This window comes from Coturnix japonica, chromosome 18 (genome assembly GCF_054131305.1).
Source record: "Coturnix japonica strain WE chromosome 18, WE-NBRP24, whole genome shotgun sequence".
Lineage (NCBI taxonomy): Eukaryota > Metazoa > Chordata > Aves > Galliformes > Phasianidae > Coturnix > Coturnix japonica.
In genome coordinates this window covers 2,478,146-2,497,626 of record NC_140680.1, presented here as the reverse complement: position 1 = coordinate 2,497,626, position 19,481 = coordinate 2,478,146, and the positions used below count along the sequence as shown (strand labels likewise).

At 45.6% G+C, this 19,481-nt stretch overlaps 3 protein-coding genes and 1 long non-coding RNA gene across 17 annotated transcripts in view; 1 reads left to right on the top strand and 3 right to left on the bottom strand.

The window, feature by feature from the left end:
* Positions 1–2,652, bottom strand: part of AFF4 (ALF transcription elongation factor 4) — a 47,879-nt gene extending 45,227 nt beyond the window's left edge. For 4 of the 12 annotated variants that reach the window (XM_085519105.1, XM_085519094.1, XM_085519093.1 and 1 more), the window contains exon 1: positions 2,513–2,646. In XM_085519105.1, the coding sequence (XP_085375231.1) occupies positions 2,513–2,556 (44 nt within the window). In that variant the 5' untranslated portion in view covers positions 2,557–2,646. Of the gene's footprint in view, positions 1–2,336; positions 2,480–2,512 lie in introns of those variants that run through there. The other 8 variants (XM_085519095.1, XM_085519101.1, XM_085519099.1 and 5 more) reach the window with 3 other exon arrangements.
* LOC107320054 (uncharacterized) lies at positions 1,969–9,484 on the top strand. Of its 2 annotated transcripts, XM_085519126.1 has the most exons (3): positions 1,969–3,190; positions 3,615–3,728; positions 5,753–9,484. In XM_085519126.1, exon 1 carries the CDS (start codon positions 2,111–2,113, stop codon positions 3,029–3,031), a length of 921 nt encoding a protein of 306 aa, XP_085375252.1. In that variant the 5' UTR covers positions 1,969–2,110; the 3' UTR covers positions 3,032–3,190; positions 3,615–3,728; positions 5,753–9,484. The 2 variants fall into 2 exon arrangements, with proteins under 2 accessions (XP_085375252.1, XP_085375251.1); XM_085519125.1 differs by lacking the exon at positions 3,615–3,728.
* ZCCHC10 (zinc finger CCHC-type containing 10) lies at positions 4,191–13,613 on the bottom strand. Of its 2 annotated transcripts, XM_085519128.1 has the most exons (5): positions 13,534–13,613; positions 11,560–11,721; positions 9,214–9,255; positions 6,318–6,408; positions 4,191–5,979 (listed from the first exon to the last, which is right to left on the bottom strand). In XM_085519128.1, the coding sequence occupies exons 1-4, from the start codon at positions 13,608–13,610 to the stop codon at positions 6,366–6,368; spliced, it is 324 nt and encodes a 107-aa protein (XP_085375254.1). In that variant the 5' UTR covers positions 13,611–13,613; the 3' UTR covers positions 4,191–5,979; positions 6,318–6,365. The 2 variants fall into 2 exon arrangements, with proteins under 2 accessions (XP_085375254.1, XP_015730999.1); XM_015875513.3 differs by lacking the exon at positions 6,318–6,408.
* Positions 13,614–18,646: 5,033 nt separating this feature from the next.
* Positions 18,647–19,400, bottom strand: LOC146757899 (uncharacterized). The gene is made up of 2 exons (XR_014935593.1): positions 19,208–19,400; positions 18,647–19,116 (listed from the first exon to the last, which is right to left on the bottom strand). It is a non-coding gene; the product is annotated as an uncharacterized LOC146757899 (long non-coding RNA).
* Between the last annotated feature and the right edge of the window lie 81 nt (positions 19,401–19,481).

The window sequence follows — 19,481 nt, the reverse complement described above, 5'->3', positions numbered from 1 at the left end:
TCAGCCTCAAACATGGATATCACTTGCTGCTGTTTCTGCCCCCTGTACAGCCTTCTGGTGATCTAGAGCAAAGAAAAATAATAGTAACAACCACAACGAACTCTCCAAATAAGAGAATGAGCAGGAGGTAAAAGAAAGGTACTGGAGCGGTGATGAGCAGTTATGGCCACTCTCACAAGCACAGACAGCATTGGGCTCCTGCATCCACCACCCGATCACTTCAACAGACACAGGGCACTGCTCTCTCAGCAAGCAGCACACAGGCTGTGTGTCTTCATTCACATCTAACATCCAGGAGCGACCACTGTGGAAAACAAAGTGCAGCAGAGCACCCTTGGCACCAGCTGGGAGCTAGAAAAGGAAGGAGGAACTGAAGTGTGTTTGCCAACTTATTATCTACCAACTGTGAGGTCGGGACAGACTTCTGCTGAAAGTATTTATTTACCAAACCTGAACAATGCAAACTCTATGGTGTTTGCAGATAAAAAAGAAAAAAAAAAACGTGGCATGCGTTCATTACATAGTTGGGTTATAACCAGGGAAGAACACATTCCACATCACTAAAAAGACAATCAAGAAATATTTCACTGAAGTTTTATCAAGTTCACATCATTATAAGTGGGAAGAATGTGTAGCACACAAATATAATCTCTTTTCTGTTTGGTTGCTGTGCGGCTTCCTGGACAAAACTGATGAAGAAAACCAATGGCAGGTGCTCCCATTCCATCTCACAACGTTTGGGAACAGCAGTAACCAAGAACTAGGAAGAAGCTTACAGAAAATAGTAGACTTTAATCCGTTTTTGAAGCTAGAGCTGAACTTTACTGTGTTCTTTCACGACTAAGAACAGCATTCAGCAGAGAACTTGCTCTTGTACAGCGCTATGAAACAAATACAGCACCATTGGGAAATCATAGAAGATAATATTGATATATTAAGAAAGCCAAAATATTCACAATGCCCAATGGGAAAGTTTCCCTTCCTGCTACTGATAGCAAGAACTCCACGATGCCCATCACGAGCTGTTGTATAACCCACGTACCATACCCACACAGCACCGATGTGACTAAGGCTGTACATCGCACACCTGCTGTGGCACAGGACACAACAGCAGCACTGTGCTTTTAATGGTGGATCCCTCATTAGAGGAGATACCGAATGCCACTCCTTCCATCACTTGACTGGGCCCTATTTCACAATAACGCCTCAGGCTGCACAGCACTCCCTCTCACAGAAGAATTCAGGAGTTTTAAAGAAAGACAAGGAGCTGGAGAAGCACTTCTGAGGAGTTCAGTAACAAGAAGAGTCGGCAGCGTGGTGAAAATAAAGGCAGATACTTGAGGAGAACAAGTTAATTTCCAAGAGTGTCAGTGCTGAGTAAGTGCCTGCTCTGCTCACAAGAGGCAAGTGGGAGGGCTGACTGACATCAGTGGGAACACGGCTCCGTCACTGCCTTCGTAAGGAAATGATCACTAGAGTGCACTGGAGATGGGCTCTGAGAGGGGCCCACAGGAGGCACTGCTCCCATTGGGGTATCAGCATTGCACACCAAGCCTGAGGCACGGCTGTAAGCACTCAGGTGAAAGGAAGTGATGAAGTTTACCACTTTTCCGTTTAAAGATGCAAACAGAACAGTCAGCAACTGCAAGCACTGAGCTCCGCACTAAGCGCCCAACAGCGCTGACAGGAAAAAAACCACCTTGTCAACCCGGGTTCAGGAATGTTAGGTGACAGCTCTCCTGATTACAGAGCATAATGCGATCCTCAGCGCGGGCGATGCTTTACATAACAGCTACACCAGGAGGATGTGCCGGCACAACAACGACCCGCAGCCCCTTCTGACCCGTGGCAATCCCTACGCCCAGCGATCTGCCACGACCGCGGCAGCACACGCAGCCCCCGGCCCTGCCCCTTCCCCAGAGCCGCTCGGTGCCGAAAACAGAGCGACGGGGAAGGAACAAAGCGCTGACGTCGAATTAGAAAAAGGATTAAACCCCGGGGGCCCGGAGCGGAGGCTGCGCGGCCCCATCAGCACCGGGAGCGCCCGGCAGCATCCACAGCGGACATTTTAGCGACGGCCCACGGGGCTCCGCTCCCTGAAGGGCCGGGGATGGAGGCGCGGCCCCACGGTGCCCGCTCGCCCCGAGCCGGAGGGGCCGGGGCCGCCCGAGGCGGGCACAGCTGGGGGCGGCGGGGCCGGGAGTTGGGCAGCGCCGGGCAGGGGCCGCCCGGGGCGTCGGGCCCACGACGGGATCCCGGCCCGGCCCGCCGGGGCTCCGATCCCCGCGGGAGGCGCTGCCCGGCCCGGCGCGTCCCCACCCCCGGCCGCGTCTCACCTCCGTTGGCCGCTCCGCTAGGCCCGGACCATTTCCTGGCTGCCGCCACCGGCCCGTCGGGCGGAGAGGAGGAGGAGGAGGAGGAGGGTGCGAGGAGCCCCGAGGGAGCGCAGGGTGAGGGGCAGGCCCGGCTCGACCGGCGCAGGACGAGGCCCGGGGCGGGAGGAACGGCTCACAGGCGGGAGGCGACGGCGGCTCCCCAGGGCTCCCGCCGCTCCATCGCGGGGTCCGGGGCTGGCGGCGAGACGAGGTCCGGGTGGGCTGACGAACGTCGGATGGGCGGCGCTGGGCCCGGCTGCTGCCGCCCTGTGTGCGCCCCGCGCCCTGTGCCCGTCCGGCCGGGCCGCGGCTCCTCCCGCAGCCGGGCACTCGCGCTTCCCGGCAGCCCCCGCGCCGCCGCAGCCCCGCGCCGCTCACGTGACCCACCGACGGTTGGGGGGGGGGGAACTGCGAAGGCACGTGACCACGCCGGGCGGCGTTACGTCACGTTACGTCACGTTACGCCACGCGGCGCGCCCCGGAGCGGGGCTGAAGGGCGGGGTGTAACATGGCGGCCATGGAACTGCGACCAGCCGGCACCGGGCACTGAGAGCAGGGAACAACAGCCACCTGGAGTACAGCAATTGTCAGCAGCACTTACACGTGAGCTGTTCCAAGATACACAACCCTCATGTAAAAATGGACCTGCTCAGTAAATAATTTCAAAGGAGGGGATTTGTTTGCTTTGAATTAATGCCTCTTTGTACTTAACCTGAGTTCTGAAAGACAGGAATTAAAGAAATACCTGTGGAATAGAAGTGGAATGGAGGCGTCTTAGGACAAGGGATCGGGATGCGATGTTGAAAGGTGAACTGGTAAGGAAGGCTCTTCATAATGGTGGGTTTTAATCCGTAAAACAAGATATGAAAGCATTAATTCACAAAAATAAAACGTTGTACTTCAAAGTAAGTATCCAACGTGAGAGCAGATGGCTTTAGGGCTGGTCTGGGACTCTATCAGCTCAAGGCAGTATCTGATGTGCAGTTAAAGCAGTCAGACATCTCAGAGTCCAGCGGACTAGAAATTAAAGTTTCCTTATTATCTGTAATTACGATACCTTTTCATACCTCCTGCTAACAGAACCTAACATACACAAGGATTTCCTTTTGCCTTTATGAATGGACCCAATTTAGCTGGCTACACTGTAAATAGAAGTAAGAAGAGACCAACCCCCTGAACTTAGTAACTTGCTTTAGCACTTAAGCTGTTTGACAATCATCAACTTTCCTTTCTTGGCAGAGATGAGTTAATGAGGATTATCAATACGCTTCTGATGAACCACCTACACAAATACTAGCAGCACTACAGATTACAGAAACAAACATACAACAAGGTCTTAATAGGGTGGCAAAGGTAATTCAGACTTGATCCCTTGTCCCCTCCCTCCTAATTAACTGCTGCTCCTCATCACAGTCCCCCTTCCATCCAAAGTGCTGCTACTGTAACTCAGCTCCTCAGTGCCACCCAAAATGAAAACCTTCATCCCCTGCACATGATCTCCATGAAAATGGGCATCACATCCCTCTTCCAGCAGTGCCCCATTCCCGCTGTGCCCTTACAGCAGAAGTCAGGGCTGCAAGCTTCCTAACAACCTGCTTCAGTCATCACAGCTTGCCAGAGCTGTCACAGGGCTGGGATTAGGGTCATCTCTAAGAATACAACTCTCAAATGCCTTTCCCCCCTCCCAGCACCACCACCTCTTCCACACTTTACTACTGTAGCACATTTTGACTGCCATTAAGCGTGAGCCTAGAAAACACCATTTAATAATTCATTAACTTTTTCCCATTAAATAGTACATTCACTAAGGAAGACTTCAAACAATTTTCTGGTCATTTTATTTACAGGTCTGCGGCGTTCTGTAAAACACAGTAATGATTACAGACTAAAACACACAACATATATATTTTCAAACATTTAAATAGAAGCACAGTTTATTCAAAAGTAATACTACACACTACATTCTCCATAAAAATATAAAAAATAGTTTAGTTATTATATTTTACCTAAACAAAGATATTTAAGAATTCTTCCACGTGTGATGTCCCCTCCCCCCAAAAAAAGGGAACTCCAACAATAAGAAACGCAGGAGACAACATCACAAATCAGAAGGTGAATGCTGACTGGTCAAGCCCACCAGAAGAACACCAAAGTTTCACTCTGTAACTGGCAGTAATTGTTCTGCAGTACACTTAGTATACTTGTACAAAGTACACTTCTTTGCATTGGTTTGCATCCCTCATTGCAGATTTTCAGATTCGTATGCACTCACACAGACAATGGACTGATCATACTGCAGACCATAACGCCAGTCACCACATGCCAACAACACAGACTGGTAGTCTTACATTACACAACTTCTGAGTTTTTTTTGCAAAAATATCAAAAGGGAAACTCCCTCCTTTGGGAATTCCATTTAAAGACGGCTCCTCACTGATAGGTCAGTGAAAACAGCCTTCCTCTCTCTGAAAAATAGTGCCATTTTTGTTTGCTACTACCATTTTTACTGACTATTCTATATTGAAAGCTAATAGTTCTGAAACACACCTATTCAAGCCCTTCTTTCAATAGGATACATGTGGTTTACAAAAAAAAGGCACAAAGATGAAACTCCTACGCAGCATCAGTCAATCCTTCCATTGTGCACTGCTCCTCTTTCTTACACGGCCATTGCTGCAAGAGACACCATCTTGGAAAAGTACTACAAATACAAGGACTGTGGAAACAGGCAAAGCCTCTGTACAGTACAAGTAGTATATTCATCATTAACAAATGAACGCTGTTGAAAGGTTTATGTTGCAATTAAGACTCAACCTGGAAGCATCAGGGAAAGCCACCAGAAAAAAAGCTCAGCGGCACATATTAGTTAGCAGTGAGATGGAAGGTCCTCTGTGTGCAACACCACGAGTTCCATTTCAACAGTGACAGTGCACTACAGGCAGCAGTGCTGCAGTTGCTTCTAATAGTTCAGAGGATTTTCTAAATGTAAGTGAAGTTGCCATAAACAGACTAGTAGTATACGATGCACGGCATGATCTGCAATAAAAAGATTTTGCTTTCCAGCATGTAAACATCCAGGTTACTGGGCCTTAGCTCATAGAAACAAATCTGATGATAGACATCTAAACTAAAAAAAGTAAGATCTCCCATAAAATGATAAACCTCAAAAATACTCTTTCAGTAAGTTTCACGTGCCATTTGCTATCTTTCATGTCCTATGAACTACACAGAACATTTAGAAAGTTTTAGCAGTAGAAATGTTGACCAGTTAAACCATTTGGCAACCATGTGCTCAAAACCTCTATAATTCACTCAATAACAGTTCTTTGCTGTAACACATTATTTCTTCTTCTTTTTCTTTGGTGGCTCATCATCAGAACTACTGTCTGTGCTGCTACTGCTACTGCTGGAGGAACTGGAATCTGATTCAAACTCCGAAGATGAGGAAGTACTACTCGAGGATGGAGAAGATGAGGATGTAGAGGAGCTCTCATCACTGTCACTATCAGAAGAGGAGGAGGTAGAAGAGTCATCGCTGTCAGATGAGGAATCACTAGCCGAACTGTCACTGCTGCTGCTGCTGGAACTTGTTATACTTTTAGATCTGAAAGAAAACAAATACACAGATGAGAACAGTCTGCTACAGACAGAGCGCTCTTTATACTCTGATGTAATCCAAACATCAATTAATTGGTCTGAACATTTCTGGGCCTGACAACTTAGGAAACTTCCCTCCCCCCTTGTTCTCCTCCCAGCTCTCAGTTCTACCTCCTCATTCTGAAAGAACAAATTTTGGCTATTTGAGCAACAGCAGAATGACACTGTGCATGTGAAGTAAGTTGTCCCATACAACATCAAAATGAATGCAGGACTACAGGGGAAAAAGATAAGTGTGAAAGCTGGCAAAGCTCATAGGAACAACTAGCAACTTCATTGGCCTACCTCAACAGAAGAATAAAGTCACAGAAAAAGCATGAATGTGCTCTACTGCTAAAGCTTCAGGCAGAAATGAACGAAGCCTGGATGCCTAGAACTGTAACAAGTGAAATATGAGCAATGTAAATGTTGGTTGGAAATGTCATCAATGATTTCACAAACATTAGAATTGTGCTCAATGGAAACTGTTCTTAGATTACTCCTGACAAAAGGAGCCAAACTTTCTACAATTACACAGTGCTTATGTTTTCAGGGTAGGAGAGAAGGTGTGGAAACAGTCCAGAATAAAGACATTAGGAACACTGGAAAGTGGATTTGTGCATGCTCTGCAGCTTCATTTAGTTCTCCGTTTCTAGCCCTTACAGTAAGACAGCTGTTCTCAACATCAAGGTCTTTAGCATAATACTAATGAACCACTAAAGTTTTTGTAATACATCTGCCATCAGTTCTCTCTCTCCCTGTGTGCAGATATAATGGCTGGTTAAATACAGACTTTTTGCTGACGTAAAACTAGTCACAAGATGAATGAAAAAGGGACAATTTTAAACTGGCATTTGGTATTTTCCGGGCAAACTGTTTCTATCTAAACAGCTTCACTGCATTTCAGACCCATTTATATGGACAAGAATCTGACAAAGGATCCCCAAATAGAGACTTTAATCTTCGTCCTGTCCCAGTCATCCTTCACACCAAAGAATCCATAGAAGCAGTTCTTGGACCTTCAATATTCACACCGCACCCTGAAACCTACTCATGGAATTATCAGCTGTTAACACTTCATACTTCCACCTAGAGGAAAGCAATAGCTACATCTATGAGAGAAGCAGCAAGCAGATACTTGTTGGCAGATGATGCAATGTGTGGTTCTGCTGTCAGTTACAGAAGGAAGACGGTCATAGGATCAACTAAAATTCACCTATTTTATCTTGTTCTAATTAGGCAATGTGACATCCTAGATGCTAACAATTGGTAGATTGTAGATTAGCAGGTACACCACTTGGAAAAGCACATTTCTCCAGCAGATAAGCATTTATTCACCTCACAACAAGCTCACAAATATTAATAAACTCATGAGTTTCCATGCACAAATCATGGAACAACTGCTGCATTTTGTAATGCATGCTATTATTCTTCTCAGACTTTATCCTTTCTATCTTAATTTAAATCATCTAAAAACCTCTGGTGATTTTAACACACTATTTAAATCAGATCTCCAATGTTGGATACAATTACCTGAATGTTTATGTGCTGTGTGGCCTGAAAGAACGAGTGAATTAGGACACAATTTTACCCTTTAGAGAGGTAGAGTTGTATGTAATTCATAAAAGAAAATGGGGGCTTTCAATCAGCAAATGAAGGATGCCACACGGGAATGATGAAGCCAACTCACACACAGCAGCCAGCCGTGCATCACCTAAGGTTACAGCATGGAACAACAGCAGTTTTGCCTGTTCCTGTTTTTCTGGTTCAGCCTGTATGTTACTGCTGATATCAAAACAAACACACACTATGTAAAAGGTTCGTGCTCTCCACCAGAACCCAAAACTTTGGCTTGTGTTTTTTAAATCTGGAACCTGCATATTCAACAGTAACGCTTTGCTCAATTTTCTGCATTTAATTTTTCCTGGATCACAATAAGGAGACATAAATCCCGCATTATCTCAAAAGGAAGAATACCAATTTGGAGAGTACAGAAGTTTTAGGGGGGGAAAATATGGCTGAACAACTTCCTACCACAAATCCTTCTGCTCTTTTTCAACTGAACTGGCAGCAGTTCAGAGCTCAAATCCTCTGAAGTACAGAATGCCAAAGAGAAGACGGCAGCACACGAGAAAGCTGAGGAAGGAAAAAATCTGAACTCCATTGCTTAGAAATCAGTTGGATTTATGGCCTCACCACTTCCAGGTAATGGCAACAATAAATGGACACTGCTGATAAAGAGCCCTCCAGTAATCCTGATCAGCCTCTTAGTTCTGCTATCAAGCATTCCAATAAAGCCAAATGTAACAACAGCTTCATATAAATGCATGTTTTTAACAAACTGCTGTGGCTCACTGAATGACTGACACACAAAGCAGGAGCCTTTATCTTAAAAACCTCCTGAAATTATTTTTCGATCAGATTTAGAGACAGACAACAGCCTACTAAATGCAAAGAGACAACGAGGTGATTAACGTGCAGACATGCCCCATGTGTCAAAACTAATGCTCAGCAGGAGCACTACAGCCAGGGCTCAAGCTGCTCCTGAAAGGGTTCTGCTAATAGAGATTGAAGTGGATTCCCAAGCTAGCAGTACTACAGATTCAAAGGAGGAAGACTGTCCTAGTAATCTGAGCCAAAAATTCTTATTTCTTTTCCAGGAGTGAAGAGCAATGGGAGGTGAGGTGGGAACAGAATATTTACCTCCCAGATTTTTTAATTATTATTATTATTTTCAAGATAATTACTTCATTCTATAAACAAAGCTTCAGAGATACAGCTGTTAAGAAAAGGGGATGCAAACAACAAAAAGAAAAGCAAGGCAGATAGGTGGAACAAGTACATACTAGAAACAACATGCTATTCTTGCACATTTAACTCCTTGATGAACTTTGAGGCAGAAACAGGAAGATTACTGCTAAGGCAACACCACAAAGAGAAGAAAAAGTAGGAAAAAAAGGAAACAAGAAACAACAGAGGACAAAGAATTTAAGAGTTTCTGGACATGGAAGAGTAGACATTCTCCCAAATATCTGCTATACAAACATCTGTAAGGAGGCTAAAAGCAGGAGCATCAAAGTCAGCATTCACAATTTGGCCTTTCACTTTCTAAATACACCCATTCCAAACTGCCCGCTGCAACATCCAAATACAAGATCACGCACTGAAATAGCTGCACATCTTGCCAACATTGCTCACATACCTTTTTTTCTTTGTCTTCCTTTCTGCGGTACTTTCTCCAGTGCTAATTAGAGGGGAAAAACAATGCCTTTGGTTAATGCATAGGAAAAGTAAATATGTAGCAGCACAGTGGAGCTGAGTTCAATGTCAATAAACTGGTATCCCACTGGCACAGAGCTGTGCTGCCCAAAACTCATTCAATATGTATTTTCAGTCATTTTTCAAACTACAAGAAATATCTACAAATCCAGGAAAGAAAAAAAAAATAAAATAAAATAGCAATTCATCTATAATTTTCCATGTTAAATATGCTTTATTCTTTTTTCTTTGTATTTTGCAGACAACATCTTGGGATAGGAAAAGCAGGTGGGATAAGGATACAGAGAAGTCTTGTGCACCCATATTTCACAATAATTTGATTGAAACAAATTAGAGCACGAACTTGTCTGTAGCTTTCCTCACATTTCTCACAGGCACAAAAGGCACTGAACAATCTATTTATATTGACCCCACCAGCTGTCTTTCTTATTCCCATGTATTCATACACTCACAGAAGGTATTAGTAGTAAATGCCACAGAATGAAGTTTCTTCTCTCTTTTCACCAGTCATCAATTTGGGATATCTTCCCCCACCCACCAAATATTTCAGTTAAGTTCAGCATCTGCATCCTTTTCACAATCACCTGTTAGAATACAGCACATAACTGAGCGTGCAATGAACACTGATTAAAGTCATTCTCATCACATATTTACAAGGTACTTAATGCACCTCTGTGAGGAGGTTATGCAGGTTATGCAGGATACCTTTTCCTCAGCTGAAATTATTACCAAAAATCATCTGAAGTACACAGAACAGAAAGCACGTAAACTGGAAGAGCTGCTCATACTTTACATTTAGAAATCAGAAAGCAGTATGTGTTGAGAAACTCCAGAAAAGGGTAAGAACAGCAAAACGTTAAGCATAAGCTACACTATTTCAATAGAAGTAGTCAGTAGCATTTGCATGCTGGCAAAATGAGATTTTGCACATTTGTATTTTCATACAACCATTATGAAAATATCACAGTTATTACACAGAGGAGTTTTCCACACCCTCACAAAATCCTGTAGGCAGGAGGACAATTCATTAAACTCCAAACTCTCAACCAAGTTTGAATATCTCCTATATCTCTGCATGTTATTAACATTTCCACTGTTAAGGCTGTAGAACCCTACCACAGGCAGCCAGGTACCAGAGCCCCCATGAGCACACAGTCACACTCTGAAGCACCTTTAGGAAGGAACTTCCTTTAGGAAGGCCTGTGACTGAGCCAGGCTGCTGTGGCACAGCTCTGTGACTCCCTCCAGTGCTTTAACACCCACATAAATCCAGGAGTTTGCTTCTCTATGAAACTACACAGCCAAGAGTGGTTGATCCCCTGCAGATTAAACAAAGCTGCTCCACCACACTTGGCTGTTTTCCTGAAGGCACCACAGCGTGTTTGCAGAGCCATAAATAAAACTGCAGCAATTCTGGTTTCAGTTCAAAGTGGCAGCAGTCCTCCAAAACACCTCGAAAAGAAGCAAGTTTTCGATCCTAAGCTCTTAGACTCTAGGAGTGCTGACCTACACTGTTAGAGGATTAGAATTGCTTCGTGGTTACTCACTGGATCAGAATTTATGCCAAAAATCAAATGTTTTACAGTACTCTTAATACAAGACAACTCCCACTTTAGTCAGTGTTTCAGTACTCCCATTTATGTTCCTGTTCCAGTTGAAACAGCCAATGAGGTCAAATCAGATCACTCTGACAGAGGTCAGCACCTATGCTCTTCATAGCAAGATAACAGAGCTCTTCCATAACTCACATCCTGGTAGCACTGATGACCTATGGTCAAAACATCCAGCTACAAGAGGCGTGCTTTCAGGTTCTCAGGGTCAATACCCAACTTAGTGGGAGGAACACAAAGCTGAGAACACCCAATAATCTAACGCTCTGTTTGAACCATTGTGTACTTAACAGTGGACCTTTACCACCTGTAAGTACAGTCTAACACAAAACTAAGCAGAAGTTAAAGAACTGCTTCTATTTAGCCCCATGCAAACCTAGTAGGATATGAACATATGAAATTGAGCTACTCAGGAATCAGCATTTCACTACAAAATGTCTCCAACTATTTTAACGTCAGCTTAGCGTGCTTTATTTTTTGCTTCAGATGCATCTGTGGAATCTGATGTATGTACCCCACCCAGCTCACACAATGGTTTTAAAACTGAACAAGTATCACAGAGAAGAAACAACAAAAGAAAACAATCTTGGGCACCACCTTTCCTGCTCTCACACCACATTACCTCTTCATCAATAAGCTGAACATTCTGCCAGTCTTACCTTTGTTGCAGCAGTAGTTGCTTTTCTTTTTCTTTGAGAATTTTTGCTAATTGAGCTGTCCTTGAAGGTCTGTGCAGGTATTTTCTCTTCCCTTTGCATTCGTACGTCCAATGTCCAAACTCTAAACATTTCTGACATCTGACGTGCTGCTTGTTTGCCTCCCTATAAAAATGCAGAATTGCTTAAGTGACCGATGCCATGTCTGTCTGTTCTACCTAGTGAAAGAATATGAATTTTCTTTAGCATACAGAGTCTACACAATACACATCATTATGTTTAAAGCAGACTGATGTCCACGAGTGCTTTAGCTTATAAAACTGGAATCAGAACAAGAACAGTAACATCAAATACACACAGAACTTTGGCAAACGTGCTATTGCAGTTACCAAGCTATTCTCACACCAACTATTTAGGGAAAAAGAAAGATGCTTTTCCTCTGTTCCAGAGCTTCAGCTTAAGCCTGTTCTGGCTAAAGCAGAAGATGCTGAACTATGACAATGGCTGTCAGTACAGTGATCAACTGCACCCAAATTTCTTTTCTCACCTGTCCACACTTCTGGAAGCCCAGCCTGCACTCTTCAGTTTCACACCCTTGTAATTATCACCCGAGTGTCACACACTTCCAAATTCACTCAAAGCACCCAGGATGTGAGCAAGCAAAACAGCTGCTCCCAGCTGCAGCTTATCTGAATTGCCCTAAGATCTATTAAGCCTGGCAGAAGGTTTATTGTAACAGTGATCGGATTCCTGTTCAATTTCTGCAGCATAAATCAACCCGAACTATACCGGAATGAAACATCAGAACTATAAGTGAGCGTTTTACACTTGCATTTCAATCTCTAAACTTAAATTTCATCACTTTTAGCAGAAAACTGAGAAAAAATTACATATTCAGTCTTTAGCACTTGCTCCATGATTCTGAAGCTGTTTATTTATAAGAACGGCTGCTTTTGTATCTCCTCACAGATACACTCCTACTTTACAAATAAGGAGGCTCACAGAGCACTCAAGTGACTCACTCAAGGCCATATCATAAATTACTTCTAGAGCCAGTGAACTTCATGAGAACTGCTCTAACTTATTTCTGCTCTTGTATCATGTTTTCAACACTAAATTACTTGTTTTTCAAGGCCAGGACACCCAAAACAAGGCCTGCAGAATGGTCAGCTTTGTCTTGCCTGGGACTTCTGGCTCTGCCACCACAGTCACACATAAGCGGAACGAGGAATCCCTGTCTGTTCCACCAACAGAGATGGTGTAACTAGCCAGCCCAGACCTGTCTACACGGGAAGAGAAGTTCAAAGCAACTGTAACACATCTCCTTATTTCCAGGGCTTTCATAAGGCTCACACGACTAGGGCAGAGAATCCTATGCAAGCTAAAATAAGATCAAGCCCTAAAAGAAATGTAATTACCAGGAAACAGATCAAAAGAGCCCAGCAGCTACAAGGCTATAAATACCAGCTCAACACCAACACGTGCAAGTGTTAATGAAAAGCATGAGATCAGGGTAATCATTTAACACAGATCGACGAGCACTGCCTAAAAGCAAAGATAGGCAGATATACGAGTCAGTATAAATCAGTATAAGCATATGAAGACTTCAGAAGTGTTAAAATCAAGGAATGATTTCTTACAACTTAAAAGAGCAGTACTGCAAAATTGCTTTGAAATTCCCAGTTACTTTCTTGTGGAAAACAGGAGATAAGTTACGGTACACAGTGACAAAGGGATGGGGGTGCAGAGCAGGGGTTGGCAACTGGACCCTTCAGGTCTGAGAACTGCCTGGAAGCAGCATCATTTACCAGTGCAGAACAACCTCCCCCGGCTGCAACATCGCCACAGCCGCTCTCCTCACAGACCGCCGCCCCACCAGGCGCGGACACCCGTCCTTGGCCGCCCTCCTCCCGCTCGCTCGGTTCCCTCGGCCCAGCCGTTCCCCCGCCCCGTCCCGTCCCGTCCCGCCGCACTCACGCCTGTCTCCGAGCGATGAGGCGGTGCATGGGAGTCGCCATCTTCGCGGCCGGGAAGTGAGGCGCGCCGCGCTGCATGCCGGGCTAATGCTGCACAACCAGGGGGAGGAGCGGCCGCACGGAGAGGAAGGAAGGAAGGAAGGAAGGAAGTCCTCCACAGAGCACAGGGGCGCCCTGCAGCACGGAGGCGCGCTACGCGGCCCGTCTCTTCTGCTCCGCCGTTGCTATGGCGGCGATGGGCGCGGGACGTTGGTGCGGCCGTTGGAGGCGGCGGGTGCGGAGCGGGACGGCGCGTTCGAGGAGCTTCGCTTTAACTCGTTGAAGTGAATAAACTAACGCAACCAGCTCTGCAGCCTCACAGCAGCACGGAGGGCAGGATGTCTCTTTGAACGCTACAAAGAAGCGCTGGGAAGGGCCGGATTCCAGTCAGGAAGCACTCCTCCAGTGCTGCAGCCATCCACTGCCCTGTTAGCTTTAATGCTTTATTTGCCCCACACTATCAGTAAGGTATAACTCCTCAGTAGCTGAAAGGCTCGTTTCTGCTACAGGTACATTGTGCTCAGTAACCCACGGACCATCACCAGCTTTGCAGGCACTGAGGGACCCAACGCGTTCTGTGCTGGATCGTGAGGAGACACAGTTCAGATAAACACAGGAATCCAAAGGCAAATCCATTCCTCCATGTCACTAAGCCCGAGACCCGAAGATCCCCATGGATGCCAGCAGCTCCTCGTGTTCTCAGCCCTCCATCACCTCGCAGGCTGTGGGGCAGGAGAGGTCAAAGGACAGAAGGAGGCAGCAGCCTAATGACAGCACAGGCAGCGCTGCTGCTGGCACCAGTACAGTTGCCCTCACACTGAGCACAGGAAAGCAGTGTGGCTTCATCTGTTTGCCGTATCAAAAGCCATTGCTATCTCATTTAAAATATCTTAAATCTCATTACAAAAACCTCAAGAAAATACACTTTTTAATGCTGGCTATGTATTAATCCTGCTGGCAGTACTTTCTATCCAGCTGTTCTCAGTATTACTCTGAAACGCCCCGTCACAGAGGCAACTAGTGGACAATAAGCAGATATTCCACTATACTTTTACATGTATCTGAGTGCATGAGATCTTATGGATTCTTAGTAGGTTAGTAGTGGCTACAATGTCGGTATTATCTCTGGTACATTATGAATGTGGTAGAGTTTGGACTCAGTACTGGAACCTTCGTGTCTGGCATCTCACTTTTAATGGAGAAAGTCTGACAGAAGCATTTCCTATTTTAGGACTGAGCTATTTTTAATAATCCATGCTTTATAATAAATGCCCAGTCGTTTTTTATTTCACTATCACTTAAAATCTTGGAGTGTATTGCACACTAATAGCACTATCTGCTCTCTGCTTAACAACATGGGCTGCTCCTGGCACTGTGCTGTGGATCTTTCCTTGTGTTGCTGCAGCAAAACTATAGTTCCATAAGTTTGCCAGTACAACAAGGTTTCTGGTGTCATACGCCAGAAGACTCAATGAACATACAGGCTTTTCCTTACAGAGGAAAAATGGATAACTTTTACTTACTAAAGCAATCCACTAAAAATCCTTCTGTTCTAGGATCTTGAAAGAATATTTATGACCTTTAGAGCCTGAAATCTCTGCTTCAGAGTCATTCCTGTCACTCAGAGGGAACCCACCGCAGCACCCACTAACACACCCAGCTCCCTCCAGACTGAATGTGCAGAGTCATTGCACAGCACTCGGCTCCTGGCAAGTGGGACAGTTCCCTGCTGCTCAATGAACTGACTGTGACCATGGATTCTGCCTTTGCACACTGAGTTGCTATTTAAAGTGTCAGTATCACTCATCAGGGAAATTACTTTCCAAAATGTGCTCCTCTCTACAGGAGAAGAAGCTGGGGATGGTGCTGAAGCTTCTGTGGCACAGAAACTGAGCTGCCTTTTCATGGCATCAGAGATCTCTCCTAACAAGCCTCCAATCAAGTTAGTTTTCATTGGGTCTGCTATTGTAAGGATACACTGGAAGGAGTAATGCGCCACAAGAATCTGTCATCTAAATGGAAGTGCTGCCACACTTCCCACTGAAATTAAAAATCAAAATTGGCTTTCTTGTTACAAGGCTCTTACATGAGCTTGTTTTCTGATTTTAACTGTAGATTTGAACAGGAGGAAGTACTGGCTTCATTCAGATAAAGTACTTAAAGCAGAAAAAGCCAGTATTCCCATTTAGAAACTTCTGTAACCCAGTGGATATTGGGCACTTGCCATTTTCAATACGTTTTCTATGTTCCTCATGCTCCCAATCTGTTCTGTGTGGGACTTGTGGCTCACTCCTTTCCCTGAGCCAGTGCAGTATTGCTGTGGGGAAGTTTTGTCCTCACAGCACCTCTGTAAGCATGAGCAGTGGGGCTGCTCCAGCCTATAGCATGGTGCCATATTTTTAGACCCTCAGCTCATATTTCAGTGAACACGAAGTATCTTTGTGTGTCAACAGACCCAAAATGGCTCCCAATGGAGCGTGAAGCACGTCGACGTAGCAGGGACGTCATCTGGGCAGTTTGTGGAAGCTGACGTCATTAAATCTATCACTGGAATGTGTTTGATATACAGCAAATTCAGATGTTTTTCTTTCCTGGGAACTCCGAAAAAAAGCCGTAGCATGCGAGGGAGCTGGAATGGCAGGAAGGGAAGGGCTGGTGTCTGGGTGAGACATGAATTAGGGAACTTTGAGTCCAGCTTGTTGAAGGTCTTCATGGAGAATTAGGGGCTGAGCTTGTGCCCAGCCACTGTCCTTCATGTGTCAGTGGGGAGCCCACGTGGCCAAGCCCCTGCTTTGTGGGCAGCCCAAGCACAGAGGCGTGTGTATCTTCTATGGAAGAAGATAATTTCTGAGTTAAATTTGCTAGTGATCTGTTGGTCCATCTGCTATTGTCAGCTGTTCTTCAAATTAATAATTTTCCATCTCCAATATATTGATGGGCAGTGACCGCATCGCCTCTTGTGTTCATTTCACAGCGTAAGGTCAGTCTCCATCTGTAATGCTGTGATACAGGCTGCCCCCATGTACACATTTCTAGTGTTAAGAAATACATGCAAAGCTCCAACCTAGCCTTAATTATACAGTGATATCTGCTTAGCAGGCAACATCTGGGAGCAAATAATTGCCTCAGGAAACACTCGTATTCTTTAGACTTATGTGGTGTTGTTGCTATAATGCCCACCACTTTCCATTATTATTTGTGTCCATTTCTGGTCTTTTTTTCCTATTTGCTTCTCTTATGCTTCTTTGGGACATTTTCAGTTGATTGCTTGAGGTTTGGTGGGCAATAACCTCACTCTGATACTTCAATACACACAGTAGCTTAATTACTAAGCACGTGAAATCCGATTATCTGCTAAGCTTGAAGGGAAACTGTGGAAATCCTTATAGGAGGGAAAATGATCTTTTCAACATCTATTTCACTGCAGATTCTTGAGAAAACTGCACTGGGGAAAATGGTCCCAGGGTAACTTTTTGTAGGGTAGAGAGTTAAGATTTTCTGAGAAGTGCATGACATGCAGTATGATTCATATTAGAGTTCATGGCAACACGATACTGCAGCTACTCCCAGTTCAGGAGATCGCAAAGCCCATGTGTATCTGGATATCCCAGAATAGCACTATGAACCATACGTTAGATGACATGCAGTGGCTATTTACAGCAGACCAAAGAATAGCCTGTGGCAGATATCAGCGAGAGCTTATTTTAAACCCATGTGCATTTTCCCAATTAGCTTTTGTTAATGAATTGCAAGATATGCCACTGTAAACAAAGCCTGAAAACACTGGATTTACACCCAGATGCTCCGCAGTGGCAGATCTGCAGTTCGTAAGCACTGCTGCTTAGCACAGAGATAACAGGAAAAAAGGAGGGTGTTTAATCTGCCAGGCAGGGCTTTATCTGTGAAGTTCCCAAGAGAAAGTCAATCACCTGGTTATGAAACTGACATGGTTTTGCTGTTTTGTTAACATTACCTTCAAAAGTCTAAGGATTTCTGAGATGTTTTGTTCTTGGAATAACCGACATCTATTTTAGAGGAGTCAGACAGCGCTTTCAACAGCACTTTTTGGCTTATTCCCTTTTCAGCTCTCCTGAATTTAAGTCATGCTTATTGTTCATAAGTCAAGCATTGAACAACTGTAGGAAAAAGCCAATGAGGTGTTATCCTGCCACTGCTTTGCCCTTCCATCTTGAAATGCACTGCAGAACAGTCTTCATCAGGTAAGAAATAACAAAGCCTTGCTGAAGAATACATACTGCAAGAGTTCAGAGCAAGCTGTGTCCTTCAGCCATCACCAAACACTGCTTAATTCTTAGCAGTACTTACTACAGCGTTTTCACATTCTTTTAAATTGGAAGTCGAGTTTTTTAAAAAGAAAAACATTGAGAAAATAAAAGGAGAGTGGGGAGGGCCACAGAATCGTTTCAATTTCAGACCCCAACAAACTGGCAGCTCAGGTTTCGAACTGATACATGCGTTTCCCCCCCAGTCTGGGGCTGTGGAGCTCCCTCCCCCTTTGCAGGCAGTTCTGCTGCTCCAGCTGCTCGCTGCTGGCGGTGTCCCAGGGCCAGCAGCCTCAGCTGCACGGAGGAGCAGCCGGAGTCGCTGAGCGCCTCGAGGCGTGTATCTGTCCCTCAATGCCCACTGCCCGGTGACGCCAGTCTGTCATTGCCCCAGCACTGTGCTGGCAGCTTGGCTCGATTTGAAAATGAAAGTAAAAAAAAACAGGAAACACAGTGATATTCTGGTTCTAGAGTACGTGATGTGTGATATCCCCCACACAGAACGGCAGGATTGTTTTATGCATCGGCCCTTCCCCGTGAGCTCAAGGACGTCGGAGGTGAAACACTTCATTATTATTCTGTCATTAGCACCATGATGCAATTCCCAGCCCACGTGCAGCTGCCAAAGTGGTGTCACCCAGCGGCTGCGAGGAATGACAGGCACTGCGAGCTGTCTCTGGGGCAGGAATCCTTCCCGCTTTAAACACTGAGTTTCTCTACCATGTGTTTTCTGTATCGTTAAAACAAAGAGCAGAGATGTAAATAAAAGATTGGGAAATTGGAAACATCCTGTTTTTGACGCATTGGGTTTCTGTATTTTAAGCACATTTTATCTCAGAACTTAATACATTCCCAAACATTAAGTTCCACAACGTTCACAAAGCATCTGAATTGCATCAGTGTCAGGGTGCATCAGACACACTGTGCCGCTTCCCCGTCCATCCCCTCTGCTGTTGTCCCATCTTGGTCCAGCACTCCACTCTTCCTCCGTGCAGTCTGACAGAGCTGACTCCACGCTACACTGCGACCCTGGCTGTTGTTTGTGCAGTGAGGAGCACCATCCCCCACCCACCATGCTGCTCACTGCTCCTCTCTCCATAGCTGTGTTATACAGGGCAGCCCTCGCTGCATCAGCACGGCCCTGCAGCGATGCCCCCAGCACCGACATTGTGGAACATGCTGGAGCTCAGTGATTCCCCAGCCCTCACACAGCACTCACTGGGCGAACAGTGCCCTGGAAACCACCATGCAGATACCAGGATCTGTAACAGCAACAGCGAGATGGTTATCCTCACACTGAGTTCTATGTGTTAGTTAGAGATCTGTTGTTATTCCCTCTGCCGCCACTGGTACCGTCCAACCTGGCGGCCCCACGGCGGTGTCCGTACAGCACACAGCTCCCTACAAACCACGGCTGATATTGTGGCAGCTGTGCTGGTGGAAGCAGCACACGGTGAACTCGAGCCCCGCGCGGCCCCGGCCGCCCCCACCGCGTGTGTTCCCCCCCCGACCTCCATATCGCCCGTCTGCGGCTGCGCGGCAACGCAGCGCTCCGCGCGCCAGGCGGAAGTCTCGCGAGAGCAGCCGATCCCTCCCGTCCCGCTGTGCGCGGCGCTGCGGCCCGACG

What these genes read in the sequence shown, in the direction of transcription:
- LOC107320054 (XM_085519125.1), top strand. Translation starts at nt 2,111, where the DNA reads ATGGAGGCGCGGCCCCACGGTGCCCGCTCGCCCCGAGCCGGAGGGGCC.
- ZCCHC10 (XM_015875513.3), bottom strand. Translation starts at nt 13,610, where the DNA reads ATGCAGCGCGGCGCGCCTCACTTCCCGGCCGCGAAGATGGCGACTCCC. An exon ending in CTCATCGCTCGGAGACAGGC is followed by an intron (nt 11,722 to 13,533) that starts GTGAGTGCGGCG and finishes GCATTTTTATAG; the next exon opens with GGAGGCAAACAAGCAGCACG. An exon ending in CAACTACTGCTGCAACAAAG is followed by an intron (nt 9,256 to 11,559) that starts GTAAGACTGGCA and finishes CCCTCTAATTAG; the next exon opens with CACTGGAGAAAGTACCGCAG.